This window comes from Calypte anna, chromosome 14 (genome assembly GCF_003957555.1).
Source record: "Calypte anna isolate BGI_N300 chromosome 14, bCalAnn1_v1.p, whole genome shotgun sequence".
NCBI classification, from domain to species: Eukaryota; Metazoa; Chordata; class Aves; order Apodiformes; family Trochilidae; genus Calypte; species Calypte anna.
Window position 1 is genome coordinate 7,317,120 of NC_044260.1, and position 16,123 is coordinate 7,333,242.

Sequence of the window (16,123 nt, forward strand, 5' to 3'; positions counted from 1 at the left end):
GGAGGCGGCGCGGCAGCCGCCAGCGCTCATTGGGTGGAGGGTGAGTCAGTTATGCGCTGTTCTCCCGCCCGGCCCAATGGCAGCAGCGGGTGGGCGGGCCCGCCGGCTGTCCGGCAGCGGGTGCGTGTGGCGGACGGGTGCCGCCATGCCCATGTACAAGGTGCGGCCCTTCTCTAGGGTCAGCGGTGAGGTGCTGGCGGAGCAGCTGCCCACCTGCATGTACCGCCTGCCCAACATCCACCGCCGACCCTCGCCCGCCGCCTCGCCGCCGCCGCAGGTAAGAGGGAGGAAGCGCAGGGCGGGCCGGCTGGAGCAAGGCGTGCTCAGGCCGCGGCTCGCAGTGCCCGCCCCGGCGGTCTCGGTTGTGGGCACGGGGCCGCGCTGGGAGGGAGCCCGGGGGAGCGACCTCCAGCTACGCTGAATGCGTGTCTGCTCCGGACGGGGCTGCTTTCGGGGGGTTGGAGAGGAATCCGGCGCCGGGATCTCGGGGGAAGGGCCCGCTCCATCCGCCGCCTCAGCTCGCAGTGGGGGCGCGGGTTCCTCGCGCTTATCACTGGCTCTTTCGAGGGTTAAATAAGCTCAGCTTGTTCAGGAATTTCCGCGTATATTTAAAGCCTTCGGTAATTCACAGCTTGGCTTTTCTGGGCTCTGCTTCTCAGCTTCCACTTTTAAACGGCCAAATTTGGGGGACTCAGCCGAGCTGAGGCCTTGCAAGCCCTCGGGTGTGTCCCAGCAGCTGTGTCCCTGCTGCATCATGGCTCGGGTGCCTTTTCTTTCCTGCTGCTGAGATAGGAACTAGCCAGCTACCCACTCTCTAGTCTCAGCTACTTCTTTCTTAAGTAAGGAAAAAATGCAAAATACTGTGTTACATTAAGCAAGTCGACTTCAGTCTCTTCCCAGCGTCAGGAATGCTTTGAGTTCTTCCAGGCTGCTTGTGGTCATTTTTAGCTCGATGCCATCACATCAGCACGTACATGATGTACCCTCACCCAGGCTGCTGAGGAGACTTCAGGTGGAATTTCACAGGAATGCTAAGATGCTCTCCTGTTGCAACAGCAAAGTATTAACTGCCAGTCTCTCCCAAGGGTGGTTTTTCTTTCATGGAGTTTGTATTTTCTAAGTAATGGTCACGTAACAGGTATTTCTGGGTCTTGATTTTGAGAATATTGTGTAAGCAGGGATGAAGATTTCACTTGGATGCCTTCCTTGTTATGAAGGCTTCGGTTGATAGGTTGGTTTTCATTAATTTTCATTCAGGATGCTTAGAAATTGATTATCTACATAAAGATTTTTCTTTATAATTATTTTAAGTTTATAGGCTTATCTCATCTAGGCAGCATTGTAAAATAAGAGAAGTGTAAGATTGCAAAAAGATGAATTAACAGGTAGCAAAGCCTGTGGTCCTTTTTTCTCAACAATTGATGATTGTTATGATTTATGACAATGAATGACTGGAGAGTGATTTCATATAACACACCATCCATCCAAGTGTGCAGGGATTTTTTCTTTAACTACTTGAATTGTCAAAATGTTTGTTTTGCAGCCTGAACACAAACTCTTTACCAGTTTGTTTTCTGGGCTGAAGAGAATCCTGACAGGGTTACTTTGTTTTTTCAAGTTTTAATTCAGTGCTTCATGGCCAACTTTAAGTTTCTGTAGTTGTGATCTACATTATAGAGTTTGCTGTAGCTACTGGCTTATAAAAATAAACTGGAAGATTTCAGAGATTGAGACAGGTTATTGAGTCAACAGAGGCAGAAGAGACAAGCAACAGACATAAGATGACGTTTCAGGACATTCTTGTTATTTTAACGTGCTTAATGTCACTGTCAAGTAAACTGTGGAGTATTTTGACACTGAGCTGAGCAAATATTTGTGAACTTGTTTTTTTCTCTCCTCCAGGAAGAGGTTGACCCATCACTTCAAGCACTTGAATCCCGCCAGGAAGAGATTCTCAAACGTTTGTATGAACTGAAGAGTGCTGTCGATGGTCTCTCAAAAATGATACAAACCCCAGATGCTGATTTTGATGTAACTAATATAATTCAAACTGTTGAATGTTCTCCTTTGACACCAAATGGAGCAGATTTAGATTTAATGCTTGGAAAGGTAAGTTTAGTTGTGCATATACATTGCTACTTTCCTTGTTCTTAGATGTTCAGGTTAAAACACAGGACACTCAGAACTCATTGTACAAGTTGTATATCCTGACAAATAACCTACAACTAACATTTCATTTTGTGCATCCAGACTGTAGATACAAATGCTTATAAATACTAAGTCCTATGTACTCCCATTTGGATATAATTCCAAGCTGGAATGCTTAACTAACATTTTGACAATTGGTTTCGTGTATGTTACCAACTGGGAATTTTAACTTTGGATTCAGGTTGGCCTAGAATTTACATCGTTCATGTGCTTGAATTGTATATTGAGGAAGGAATATGTTCAAATGTTTGAACAAGTTCTGAATGTCTAAACTTGAATTCTTTTTCTTTAGCATCATTAGAATTTCAGATATACACATGAATGGCTATGTACATTTTGGTGTCAAATGAAAACTCTGCTGGACCTGGAATGTCTTAATCTGCTGAATGTTTTATTTTCAGGATTATGGTGCCCTGAAAGATATTGTAATCAATGCAAATCCTTCTTTACCTCCACTGTCATTACTGGTACTGCACAGTCTCCTTTGTGAACGCTATAAAATTCTGTCAGCTGTTCACACACATTCATCAGTCAAAAGTGTGCCAGAAAACCTCTTGAAATGCTTTGGAGAGCAGATGAAGCACCAACCACGTCATGAATATCAGTTGGGCTTTACTCTTATCTGGAAGGATGGTAAGAATGAAGTTACTTTGTAGATCAGTATTTTAGAATAGGTGAGAAAATGAAATTTGTGCTATAAAACCTTGACAACAGATGCTTTGGTGTCTTCGTGCTGACACATGATAGATATGAATTCCAGATAACATTTCTCCTCTTTTTATATCTGAACAATGATGGAGGAGGAAAACTCTTGATTGTGGATATTGCTATTAAAATACACTTACAGGATGCTTTTAATAGAGGTGTTTTTCAGTTTCTACAAGTAAGTTAGCTAGAACAGAAATTAGGTGGGAGACTGGTCTGAAGTTTGTGAAAAATGATCTCTTTATCCCAGGTTCCTACCTTAGCCTAAGTACTTAGACTAAGAAAACTGGAAATTGTTCATCAAGTTAATGTCATTAACTGTGTTACTGGCATCACAAATAAAATATGTCATAGAATTATGTTTAACTTTTCCACCCTATGGTATTTACATAATGTCTTTTCTTAATTTCAGTTCCAAAACCCCAGATGAAGTTTAGCATTCAAACAATGTGCCCTATTGAAGGAGAGGGGAACATTGCTCGATTTCTCTTCTCCCTGTTTGGCCAGAAGTACAATGCAGTTACTTCAACTCTGATTGACAGCTGGGTTGATACAGCCATCTTCCAGCTAAGAGAAGGCAGCAGTAAGGAAAAAGGAGCAGTCCTGCGCTCTATGAACGCAGCCCTGGGCAAGACATCGTGGTTGGTGGGAAATGAACTCACTGTAGCAGACATTGTTGCATGGTCTGCACTACAGCAGACAGGCAGTGCAAACACTGCCCCAGCCAATGTGCAAAAATGGATGAGGTCGTGTGAGAACTTGGCACCTTTCAGCTCAGTAATGAAGCTACTGAAGTAAGCCTCTACTCTTCATCATGTGTAATTTTCTTCCACCTCATGCCTGCTGTAGTGGTTTAAGTCCTTTCTGAGGTGTCTTCAAGTACTACAGTTGGACAGAATTCTGAAATTAATAAAAACATTACAGCTACCTTTGGAGTGTCACCTTCCTTTTTTTTAAACTGATGCATGATTTGTATGTTTGCTGAATCATAAGGTGTCTTAAGTAATGCTGTGCAAATACAAGCTTATGTACACAAGTTAGCCTCAGCACAGTTTAAAGTGCAAGATGAATCCTTTCTGTTGACTTGAGATCTCTGAATCTGATGAAAGCCTTCAAAGAACAAATAGGAAAAATGAAAATGCATTGAAATATTTTTATGTGAAAAAAGGGAAACATTTTTTATATAACTTAGCATATAATAGAGGTTAGTTCTTCCTGTACTCAAACGGGAGAACCTAGTTTCATATTTGTATCTTGTTCTTCAGAAAGGAGCTTTATTCTCTCTCTCAGTTTTTCTATTTCTTCCTCTTGCTGTCTCACCTTCTGTTGTAGGTTAGAAATAACCTGAAAATGAAAGTCAGATCATTTATATACAAGCAAGGATAAAGCCTTAGTAACCTACTTGAATGTGTTTGCAGTCTACACATTCTGCAGCACCACAGCTGTCCTGCATATTTGATACTACAATTTAAGTGGGGCAAGGAAAGGGAAAATGATAAAAAAGTTGTGCAGAGATGGTGAAAAGCTTCAGAAGTTTTTCTGACTTCTAAAAAAACTTTAAAGCTGTACAACTCTCCAATCTTCATAATGTTACCCTACACTTAATGATCATTTCTCTCATTGCAGAGACACCAGAACATTAATACAATGCCGTAAAAGTGCAGAAAAAGAAGTCTTAATCACATAATCTCCTTCAAAGCAAAACAAATTAAAAAAAACCCATAATCCAGGCAGGGAAAGTTAAAGGGGTTGGGGATTTTCTTTTCATGTTTTTATCCTGTAGAAGTGGAGGTTATTGGTGTAACTTACATGTTCTGTGGTATGAAACAGTTCACTTTCCCGGAGCTGAGCAGCAGTTGGTCTTTCTGTAGATCTCTGACTGATGAGGAGTTTAACATACTTGGCTTGAATAGGCCATTTTTTGTAGAAACTCTGAGGAATCTGGCCCCTCCTTAAATGTGTAAGGACTTCTGTTCTTTCCATTTCTGTTCCAAATGGCTGGAATAGTTCTAGCAGGATAACACCCATGCTGTACATGTCTGACTGGTAACAGGGTGAAGACAAACTTCTGGAGTATCTGCTATTTTTAATGAATTACTAGATTTTTCTCATTCAGAAGTCATGAAGACACTTCATGACAATGACATTTCATCGTGATATGAAAAATATCATGACAATACTAAAGGAACACATTCAAATCTGTATACTGCACTCGAGAAACACAACGTTTGCATTAGTAGCAAAGTTTAAATTCACATTTCAACAAAAACACTAGAAGAAACAGAGGATTAACGGCTAAATATTATGTATTTACCTACTGAAAGGCTTGGTTTATTCCTATTATCTATCACCAAGTGTTAAAAGGAAAATAAAATGCTCCCTACCTTGAAATCATAGTGAGATCCCTGCAACTGTTCTGGTGAGGCATAGAGGCAAGTCCCAACTCCTGAGGTGTGGGTCAATCCTTTAAAAAGGCAATTTTAGACTCACTCAGCTAGAGTTACATTGTTAACAATTCACTTAAGAATGTAATAGTTAATTTTTTAACACCATAAAAACTTAAACGCTGAAGCCCATTGTCCATTAAGTTTTCTTCTCTTACCTTTTATCCTTTCTGTCCTAAACCACTGCTCTGTATCATCCAAAAGAAGGTCTTTGCAGGCTAATCCAAAGTCTCCTATTTTTACATGACGATCCAATCCATATAGAAAGATATTTCTGGGCTACAAACAAGAAAGTATAAAACCTAACATATGTATCTATATAAAAAAACTGACATTTCAGCTGTTTCAAAGACTGTAAAATCCAGTGTTTCACAGGTGTAAGACAGTAATTATTTAACACTTCCATTAGGAAAAGTCACAGCTGATACTAAATTAGGTGTTAGCAACACAATTTGGGCAGAAATACAACATATGAAGTATCTAGGGAAAAAAACAGAAGAGGAAAAATGAAAGTTTTAATCCCATGAGACTGGAGGGGAGAACTTCCTTTGACCCACTGGCCATACTTCACGCAGCCTAGGACATGACTGGCTTTCTGGGCTGCTAAATCATTATCCACTTGTAAGTCAATGTCATTGAGTACTATGCTTAAAGAAAGTATGGTTTTGGTATAGAGGAGACAATATATTTTTCCATATGTAACAAATAAATTCTTAAGAGCATGAAGTTGTCTCCATTCTCCCATAAGTTGTCTTTGTTTTCTTCAACCTCAAGTAATAATTCAATGAACTTACCTTAATGTCTCGATGCATCACTCCCATGCTGTGGATGTAGCACACTCCTTCTAATAACTCCTGAAAAATTTTCATTGTCCAGTGGACATCCACAAGATGGTATGGACCTTAAAACAATTTAAAATCTAAATTATTTCAGCTTATTCTACTATGTTATCTGAATCTCTGGTGTCCTGTTGAATTCTTTATGATGTAGAAGAATTTCTAACAGAATGAGCATAGTTTAAAAAAAATAAATTTCCCATGCTTCTCCTGAGATAGTCACTTTTTGCTGTTTCAAAAATACTAACACCAAAATTCCAAGAGGAAAGCTCAGAGAACACAAACATATGTCTACCTAAAAAGATTCCTCCAAGCCCCATCAGATTGTTATTTGATTATGAATTTTAAAAACTCTTTATTTCCATGCAAGTGCTGAATTAGAAAGATTAGTTTCTGATAAAATCATACTAATTCACATGATACGTTTTCTGCACCATTCCTTTTGGATCTTAATCCTTCTGGTTTTGTGCTACCCTCTGAAATTCCCAAATTTCCTTTGGCTGCAGCTGTCCTAAGTAAATTCATGATCTCATTGTTACCATCTCCCACATTGTTGTTTTATTGAACTATACTGTCCTTCCTCCTCTAATGACCCAGAGATTTAAAATGTTTGTAGCCACACCAAACACTTATTTACTCCTCCTTGGGTTTCTCTTTATTAATGTCTAACCTATTATACCATTCACCTTTCCTATTCTGTTGCCTATGAAAATGTATAAAAATGAGGTTTTGAGGTCAAATGCCCTACTAATCCTATCAGTCCCTGACCAGGAACCTCATCTTTCATCTTTGGATAGCTAAAAGACTATGATTATAGGAGAGACAAGAGGTAAACAAGTGGGTAAGACAAGTGGGTAAACCTGACTCCATAACTGAAGAGAACAATAGATTTATCCTAATAGTGACAGAAACTCAGATTAAACACTAATCATACAGTATATGTCTTACAATCTGTTAAGCATGTGCTTTTTTAAAACAACCACCCCAGAGAAAGGAACATGTCTCTAACTCTTTAAGAGCATTAGATTTGTTCTCCCAAATGTCAACAGTCACTGAAGATGGCTTGGTATCAGGGTATGAGAAATCCTCAGGCCTCTGAAACAAAATAAATGTTAGATTTTTTTTTTTTACCAGTGACTAATTGGCCTATGTAGGAATTTTGATTCATAAAAACATATATAAAAGCTTTTAAGTATGTTGTAATATGTCTTTAAAAAAAGATGTATTAATATAGATTAGCCCGTGAAGCACTTTATTTTGTAGCAGCAAGACTTACTACCAAAGCAAAATGTAAATTATTTAAACAGCTTACTGAGAAAAAGTGGTTTCTGTCAATAAAAAACTCTATTCTGAACAAGTAGTATTGCCCACGCACAGATCTCTCCAGTTAACAACTATGCCTCAGGCATACACATTGATTCTTTCCTGAAGAGCTGTCAAAAACTCAGCACTTAAATCTCTTTTGCCAACATCTATCATACAAAAATCCAATACTCGCTGCTACTTTATTAGGTGAATAAAGAATCTAATGAAGATCCTCCATATGATAAGCTGCTAAGTAGAACACAAAATTAGGCAAGTGGATTTCCAAATAGGAAAAAAGAAATATTAGCTTTGTAATGAGTAAGAAATTTTTTAAGAGAGTAACGAGTCTTACTGGATGTTTCCTCTGTTCTCTCAGTGCATCTTTTATTACGGTCAACAATCCAGTCCCACAGGGATATTTCACACAGTTGCATTTGTATATGAAGCATCAAAGAATACTCCACCTAACAGAAAAATAATGGTCCATAATTTTGCCATTGTAATAAAGGCAGCATTTCCTTAGTTATTTTCTTTGAGGTTAATAAAACCCAAAATGTATTAAGTTAAAAATCCAGTTAGATAACAAAATTACATCAAATACAGCATTTCTAATCTACTGCATTCAAGGAGCAGAAGTAGCAATGTTATGTAATTTTGGGTGGGGGTTTGCTGGACGTTCCTCAAATTTTAACAACTGTTATATGATAAAAGCCAACAAAGCAGACAGCTACATAATATTATGCTACTTAATAATTATGTTACTTAAAATTCAAATCAAGACCTTAAAAGTTTCTAGACATACAGGACAGAGGCTCACTCTGGCTTAGAAAATTAGTGTAAATTAATATAAAATAGCAAAAACCTTCAACCTCTTTATATGGAATACCTATGGAATATAAATACCTAACTTCACACTCAGTTTCTGATAATGTAGTTAATTTGCTAACACCTTTAGAATCTCAGATTTCTTGCAAGATGTTACTCCAAATGACAGCAAAAGCTTGAAGCATTCTAGAGTTGGCTGTGTTACACAAAATACTTGTGGTATGAATGCCATCAGTTTTAGAAACAGCCAGAGTGGTGATTTCCTGCCCAAATCTGCTTCTCTCTTTCACATGTAAACCCACTGTACAGGAACCACAATAGGTACCCAGACATTCTGATCAGTAATATCTGAACTACCCATCATTGCTGAGTGCTGAAGATTTTCAGTTTTTTTATATTCAGGAGTAGTACTTTTTGTTCATGTAGGTACTTTGAAAGGACCCAAGATGATTTAGATTTTGACAGCTTCTCCAATCAGCCTCCTTGTAGTGGTGTTATACTCATTTAGTAAAAATCATTTGTATTTTTGGCTCTAATCACAGTAATTCCATTTTTTAAAATGTATCATTATAAATCATTCCTCTGTCTAACAACCTTCAATTTACAAATGTCATTAAATCAGACAGCTGATAACTATATTTAAAGAGAACTGTATTTACCTCAAACTCTCCACAGAGAGCTACGTCATTCTTGGAGCATTCTTCAGTGCAGGACTTACTTTCAGTGCTAGCATCTTGATCCAGGCTAGAACAAGGTCCCCATGCTGAATTATTTTTCACATCATTTGATTTACTGCTAACACTACTTACAGATTCTTCTTGTAATTCTTTGGATAATTCACATTTATTTGGTTTCATACACTCCTTACTATTGCTGTTCGTAAAATCACTCCTTATATCCATGTTCTGCACTGATTCACAGCCCGGGTTTCCAAGACTGGTACTATCACAGGACTTCCTCTCTTGTGAAGTAAGGTCAGCAAAGATGACTGAACTGTCACTCTCCACACTCTCAATGTGACAGTAATCCCTGAAAATAATAAAGGGAGAGAAAATATGTACACAGTTTTATACCATTTGTTTGTGATACACCATTCTGAATTATTATTTGCTTTTTCCAGAGTAAGATTTCAGCTGTTTCTCCATTAAAACTTTAGATTCCTTGTAGGCTCCAACTTTTGGAACACCTTTGCCCAGCAGGGATTTCTGGCAGCTGATCCAGAAAGCTCACAGATACAGTCCTAGGTCACAGCATTCACTGGACACAAATATGATTTATCTCCATTCCTTTAAACTTAGGAAGTTAACAGTCTATTGCTCATAGGACTCTTATTTCCTTTTTTGCTAATCAACAGAAAGAACCCATCACCCTAATAAGACTCCATAGTACTAATTAGTGTTGCTGATTGGCATAGAACTTTAAGTAAACTTGAAGCCCAGCACTATACTCAGGCACTCAGAAAAAGAGATCTGAAGAAGGCAGAAATGTTCAGGAATATTCTTCAGCTTATGCAATCAGAAGGGAAACTATGAGAAGCACCTTTTTTTAAGACCTTTTTTTTTGTTACAATTTGGAAGCAGATTACACTTGTGCAATATAGGCTGAAATCTGTTTTAATATACCTTTAAAACACATCTTAGGTTGAGGCCAAATACATGTTATCACTGAGACTTGTAACACTTACTTGTTACTCTCTTGCTCCAAAGATAATGGCTGCAACTCCATTATTGTTTTATCTATTGGATAAAAGATAAACATGGTATTTTACAAAACAATGCATGCACATATTTTCTATAAAATAACACTTAACATGCAGAATCTTACTAAATTTATCTTCATTACCTGTAGACATATTTTGCTCTATTTCTACTGTTGCAAAAGGTCCCTCTTAATCTAGAAGACAACCCTAGTATGTTTTTAGCTTTTCTTTAAATTAGAAGAACATACATGTGGTGCAACTGAAAGGACTGTACTGAACTCTCATGGGTACTGACCCAGATTTCACATTTAAGAAGCTGGCCCGTTCAAAATTAGGGCTTATAATGTACAAGACCCTACACAGCTAAAGAAGCAAGGCACCACCCCTTACATTACCCTGCTGCCATTTTAAAGACACTTGATATTTTGAAAATACTTTTAATTAAAATTGTGTATTTATGTGAAAAAAAGAGTTGGCTTTAGCACACAGAAGCAAGCATGAAACACCAATCTTGTAAGCCAAGGAAAGCCATTAAGTACCACAGGACCTAGCCTAGAGGTACAATAGGAGACCTCAAGACATGGTAGCAAATTTGTGGGGTTTTCCCCTTATTCATCACTTTTCCCCCCAATATCTGAGGTGGCTCATCCCTAGTATTCATTCTTCTCCTAAACTCACTACTTTTTTGAGTTTAAAGGTTTTCATTGCACTTGACTGAACTTCACACAACTTTAAAATCTTTCTCAAATATTACTAGAATTGAAGCCAATACTTTCAGAGTTTCAAGCTCATAATTAAGTAGTAGTCATTAGGCAGAAGACTGAAGTGCACAGAAAGATACGAAGACCTGGTCATCACCTGCAGTTTGCTTGCTTTTGGTTTTAAGGAGGTAAAGAAATCATTTCATCAGAGAAATAATACTCTCCTGCAAATAACAACACAGAGGTTCTAAGCAAGATGGAAGGCAGAGTAACACAACATGCTGCACTTTCCTTTTGGGCGTGCTATCTGAACTTGCTCCATCCAAGCAGTGTGATAACCTACAACGTTAGGATGCTGCAGCCCAGCCAGCACTTTAACTTCTCGTAGCACCTAAAAAGACCAGAAAGGAAACTGATTGGTCTCTGTTTGAGTGCCTGGTAAACCCCAAAGATAACAAATACAGGGGTTCCTGACAGAGAAAGAATGGATAAAACTATGACAATAGGGGAGAAAATTTGGAAGCTTTAAAACCAATGATGATTTTAATAATTGCAGGAGTGACCACATTAAAGTTAACAACATGCTTCTTTTAATGGGCTTAAATACTTTAAATACTATTTATTGAAAGGGTCAAATCTTTAGAAACTCAGAAAGCACAAAAATGTATTAACATTTTTCATGTTTGGAGAAATATCAAAACAGCAGACATGGAGTTAAACCACAGACAAAATACAGAAAAATTAATACCTTCATGCAATCTCTTCTTGTAGCCTTCTTAATGTTAATTTTTTTAATAGCATAGAACTGACCATCTAACTTGTTTCTGACCTGAAAACAATTGCAACGGCACAAAATTAGATGTTAACTTTTTTAATTAATGAATTATTAAATCCTTTAGAACCAAGTATTTTCTAAAAATTAATTTCTGTACTCAGTTCAAATAAAGTCTCACTCATATCAGAGAACAAAGCTGGGATCAAGCCCCAAGCTGTCTAAGGGTACTTTGCTTTTGCCTTCTTTCCAGACTGCAAACATAAATTCCAATCTGCAAGACAGACACTGCTTTAGAGCTACAAAAATGCTGACAGGTCCTGATAACTGCTTAAACAGGTTCTCAATCTGTGACACCACAGCTGTCACATACATATGGCAATACCACATGGGGAACCTTTGGCTGGCCATACACTGCAAGTATTTAATACAATTTGACACTGGGTTGGACAGTTTTAAGGCTGTTTTATTTCTTGTAGCTGAAACATTGGGGTGTGAAGAATATTCAGGTCCTGTGGCTGTCTTCAGTCAATGTATCACAATACTCTGCATGAGAAACAGACTTTTTATTCGCTTTAAAAAGGGTGAAATATACAAAGTAAAACATAGCCTGATTTGACAAACAGAAAAGAGAAGCCACAAACCAGCAGCTTTCCAAAAACAAATAATTTCCAAGAAAAACTTGATACAATCTGATCAATTGTAAGTGAAAGGTAAAGAATACCTTGTATACTTTACCATATCCTCCTTTTCCTAGCCTTGCAATCTCATCAAACTCATTCAAGTATCGTGAAGTCTGGGCTTCAAAGAGAACTTCTTTTTCCCTAATCAAAAAAGCAAGACTATGTTAAACCAAATTCCAATTACAAGTAAGGTACTATGGAGGCTACAGGTGTACACAGCCTATACACAGAAATACTATTTATATTATGGAAAAAAAGAATCTTTTGACATTAGTGAATACATAGTGAATACAGAAAACCAGCAGACTGCAACACCATGCACATGTGCCACAAACGTACTGTTATGTGTTAAGGGAAGTCATAAGTTCATGACCAATAAATCTTGTTTTACTGAAGAGTGGCACTAACCATGACAGCTATACTGAAGAAGCAGTTTTCACCAGATCATTATGAAGGTTTGGAGAAATTTTATTTTTTTTTTGCTTCAGAATCAAAATATGAAAAGTAATCTTAATGGAGCACAAAACTTTAGGGAGGTAGTTAAGTTTAATGCTTTGAATACATACCCAATTGCATGAGAATCTCCATTAGCAAGTTCCTGTGAAAAAAATAACAAAATTCAACATAAAAACACATGATACAGAGTGACAAGTCTACCATGCAATTGGCACAGACAGCTAATCTAAATGGAAACTACCACTATGTTCTTAGAAGAAAATAAGGTTACTGATAGCTATTCATTCTGCAGAGAGCTTCACCAAATTGAGGTATTATTATCACCATTACCACCAGTAATCTACTAACATATCTCTGCTGGACAGATTACTGCCCTTTTTGAGCTCTGCTAGCAAACAGGATAAAATGAGGGCTCTAAAATGTGCTTAAGACAAAATTAACTAGCTTAGCTGAAGCAGTGAGATAAGCAAACTGTCTGATTCAGCCTGAAGCACATTGCACAGTATAGAAAATATGCCCTCCACTAACACAAATATGAGGGTGTTAATCTAATCATCTGGAAAAGTTAAAAACTAAAAACTGATGTGTGCCCATGGTCAAAAAAAGCTGTAGCCATACTAAAAAACCTTGCTTGTGTTTATAAATGTTTCTTAAACTTTAAAAAAATGTAATTATTATTTAATAAGGAACAACTTTTGCTGGCTTCAAAAGCTTTAGTGCCATGGCTGCTTCAAAAACGTGCCATCCCAAAAAGCTAAGGCAGAATGGGAGCACCATCTTGCATAATTATTAATAAAACCCATATTGAGTGTTAAAAGAACCCCCAAACAAAAGCATCTTTGGAGGCAAGGATGTGTTAATTCCTTGATCCAGAGGTTGCCAAAGACATTTAGCAAAGCTTACCCCGTTAAGTATTTGTCGATTAGCTGCTTTCATTAGTTCAGTAATGGCTCTATTGTGCTGCAGTCTTACAGTACTAAATTCATCACAGAAGGCAAAAGGGGAGAGCAACCCTGTTCTTGTGAAAGCCTGACGAAGAACTGTACAAAGGAACAGAGAAAGGTCACATTATGTAAAGCCTGCTGTAACACCATGTAAGTAGCTGTTGTTTTTTAAAATGAGAATCTTTATTTGAAAGGGAGCACATATGAAAAACTGAACAGTATCTCCTACTCCAATGCTATGTCTCATACTTTTAGCAATAAAAACTAAATCCAAACTGGAGCTGCTCTATGGGAATCCCTTTCCATAATACAGTTTGCCATGCCCTTCATGGCCACAACTGCATCTCCTCTTCATTACTGCAGCAGATGAATGATACAAACATCCACCCATTCACCTACCTGCTACCCCTGGACTCATTTTGATCAGTGAAAAGGGAAAATGTTCACAATTTTGAGGACATATTTATAAAGAGAAGTGGTAATGTCAATATTTTCTAATTCACAAACTCACGTATTCATGCACATACTCATGGTAAAGAATTAACTCACTCCCTTCCACCCCTCACAAACCACTCTCAGCTGAGTAAAACAACACTGTGGCAGACAAAAGCCTAAGAAATACTGGAGATGGGTGCAACTCTGAAGCTGCTACAAAAATGTACTTAAAAGTTAAAGATTTCCAAAGCCTTAAAAGAAACATGCTCGTTAAGGTGGTTTACTTTGGCACCAGTATTTAAAAAATCAGCCTATTTGTTATTTGAAGGAGATTAAATTTACTGAATGTGAACCCATAAGGAATTGGGAATTTTGCTACACAAGCCTTATGGACACAATTAGACACACCAGAAAAGTGGTAACCACCACACTTGCCAACATGAGTATACCAGCCAAACCCACAAAACACATACTATTAACTATGTTTTTCTTTTATTCATCAGACTTACTCCCCTTGGCAAACTGGTTTAAACTATACCAAGGGAGGAACATCATTTTCCACAGAAGTACATTTCCATAGAAATACACTGGGAAGCAAAGCAGCTTCCAGATGCCCAGGTTGGTTATGTGATCTTTTGTTCCTCTTGCAAAAGGAGAAAATTTAGCAGTTTTTTTTCTTTTTTCGCCCTTGATATTTTTAGTTGATTCAGGATATTAATTCTGTTCTCAAAGTATAGCTTTGTACTGATATTACGCTGTAATTCTGCACAGAAGAATGGTATGGATTTATAGATTACAATAAATAGACATGTAAGATAAAGGAAAAAACTGCTTTTACTAACTTCGGAACAAACACCTTGAATGAACAGGGTTGTGTGTGTACATATGGCAGAGATGCTCCAGCAGTGACGCAAGCAGCAGCTGGTTTTGGATGGTTGAAGTGAAATTCACAAACTTTTGAGACCCATTTGCAACTCTCAGCTCCTCTGGCACATCAGACTCTGCAAAAAGGATAGTCAGACCAAAAGGATTTAGGTCTCACTATATGCCTATTTACCACAACATCAAAACCACATACAAACCCCCACAGCTTCAACAAAACCCTGGCTCACGAAGAGCTTACCACACCAACTCAGCGAGAAACTTAATTATACATAATTTTCATTAGTGCATAAGAAAAAATGCCCACCCGAGAGGCCAAGGCTCTCCCGAAGGGCGAAGGAGCCCCCACAGCGGCCTCAGGGTAGGGTGCACCCTGCCTAGGGCGTGCCCGCTCTTGCATCACCCCCGCGGCTGCCGCTTCCCGGAGGCTACGAAGCCGCGGCCAGCGGCTCTGCCCTCCTCCCCACCCTGCCAACCGTGTGTGTGTGTGGGGGAGGGATGGCCGCATATCCTGGGTTAAGCACGGGAAGCGGTCGTCACTCCCTGATCCCCCAAACCTCCCTCAGAGGACAGGGAGGGCCCCATGATCCCCGCTTACCGTCAAAGCGCGGCTCCGGGCTCTCCTGAGGGAACTCGATGGCAGGCGGCGGCCCACGGGAGGACGCAGCCATCCCCGCCACATGCCGGGTGCAGAGGTCCCAGCCTCCGCTCCCGCCGGCCGAGTGGGGTCTGCCCGCCTCCCGGTAGGCGGTGCCGGGGGCCGGGCCAGCGTTTATGGCCGCTCGTTGAGTGCCGGGCAATAAAACATTAACTGGAGGAATAAACCGGAGAGGGTAAATAGGGCCCGGAAGGCAAGAACGGGCGGGAAGGCTACGGCCGAGGAAACGGCTCGTACCGAAGCTTCGTGGCGGGAAGCTGTGGCGTCCCCCAACACAGAGGGTCCAGCAGAGACCCCTTACCTCCGTGAGGGGCTGCGGTTCCCTGCATCGCCCGCAAAGCGCCTGGCGGGATCCCCAGGCCCGCGCAGCCCCCTCAGCACCGAGGGAATTCCGTCGCCACTACGTCCTCGGCCCCTCGCCCTGACCGGGGGTCGCCGAGCCCCCTCTAGCGGCTCCCGGCAGCGGCACAGGGGCGGGCCTGGTCCCCGTGTGACCCGGAGGAGCTCGCTTCTCCCCCCCGCCGCCGCCGCCGCCTCCTTTCCTCCCCCCGCCCGCTTGCCCGGCCGGCG

At 39.7% G+C, this 16,123-nt stretch overlaps 2 protein-coding genes across 6 annotated transcripts; one reads left to right on the forward strand and one right to left on the reverse strand.

The window, feature by feature from the left end:
- Positions 1–79: 79 nt before the first annotated feature.
- Positions 80–3,841, forward strand: AIMP2 (aminoacyl tRNA synthetase complex interacting multifunctional protein 2). 2 transcript variants are annotated; one of them, XM_030459732.1, is made up of 4 exons: positions 80–277; positions 1,903–2,109; positions 2,610–2,841; positions 3,326–3,841. In XM_030459732.1, the coding sequence occupies exons 1-4, from the start codon at positions 146–148 to the stop codon at positions 3,709–3,711; spliced, it is 957 nt and encodes a 318-aa protein (XP_030315592.1). In that variant the 5' UTR covers positions 80–145; the 3' UTR covers positions 3,712–3,841. The 2 variants fall into 2 exon arrangements, with proteins under 2 accessions (XP_030315592.1, XP_030315593.1); XM_030459733.1 differs by having other exon boundaries at positions 194–277; positions 1,907–2,109.
- Positions 3,842–4,046: 205 nt separating this feature from the next.
- On the reverse strand, positions 4,047–15,985 carry EIF2AK1 (eukaryotic translation initiation factor 2 alpha kinase 1). 4 transcript variants are annotated; one of them, XM_030459715.1, is made up of 16 exons: positions 15,855–15,985; positions 15,494–15,706; positions 14,856–15,014; positions 13,538–13,674; positions 12,745–12,776; positions 12,220–12,319; positions 11,472–11,552; positions 11,015–11,114; positions 10,008–10,059; positions 8,983–9,352; positions 7,851–7,962; positions 6,152–6,258; positions 5,516–5,636; positions 5,298–5,377; positions 4,723–4,956; positions 4,047–4,257 (listed from the first exon to the last, which is right to left on the reverse strand). In XM_030459715.1, the coding sequence occupies exons 1-16, from the start codon at positions 15,880–15,882 to the stop codon at positions 4,135–4,137; spliced, it is 2,049 nt and encodes a 682-aa protein (XP_030315575.1). In that variant the 5' UTR covers positions 15,883–15,985; the 3' UTR covers positions 4,047–4,134. The 4 variants fall into 4 exon arrangements, with proteins under 4 accessions (XP_030315575.1, XP_030315576.1, XP_030315578.1 ...); XM_030459716.1 differs by having other exon boundaries at positions 15,791–15,985; XM_030459718.1 differs by lacking the exon at positions 4,047–4,257 and having other exon boundaries at positions 4,785–4,922.
- Between the last annotated feature and the right edge of the window lie 138 nt (positions 15,986–16,123).

What these genes read in the sequence shown, in the direction of transcription:
- AIMP2 (XM_030459732.1), top strand. Translation starts at nt 146, where the DNA reads ATGCCCATGTACAAGGTGCGGCCCTTCTCTAGGGTCAGCGGTGAGGTG. An exon ending in CCGCCTCGCCGCCGCCGCAG is followed by an intron (nt 278 to 1,902) that starts GTAAGAGGGAGG and finishes TCTCTCCTCCAG; the next exon opens with GAAGAGGTTGACCCATCACT. An exon ending in TAGATTTAATGCTTGGAAAG is followed by an intron (nt 2,110 to 2,609) that starts GTAAGTTTAGTT and finishes TTTTATTTTCAG; the next exon opens with GATTATGGTGCCCTGAAAGA.
- EIF2AK1 (XM_030459715.1), bottom strand. Translation starts at nt 15,882, where the DNA reads ATGCAGGGAACCGCAGCCCCTCACGGAG. An exon ending in GGAGATTCTCATGCAATTGG is followed by an intron (nt 12,320 to 12,744) that starts GTATGTATTCAA and finishes TTTTTTGATTAG; the next exon opens with GGAAAAAGAAGTTCTCTTTG. An exon ending in TAGGACAGAAAGGATAAAAG is followed by an intron (nt 5,378 to 5,515) that starts GTAAGAGAAGAA and finishes GCCTTTTTAAAG; the next exon opens with GATTGACCCACACCTCAGGA.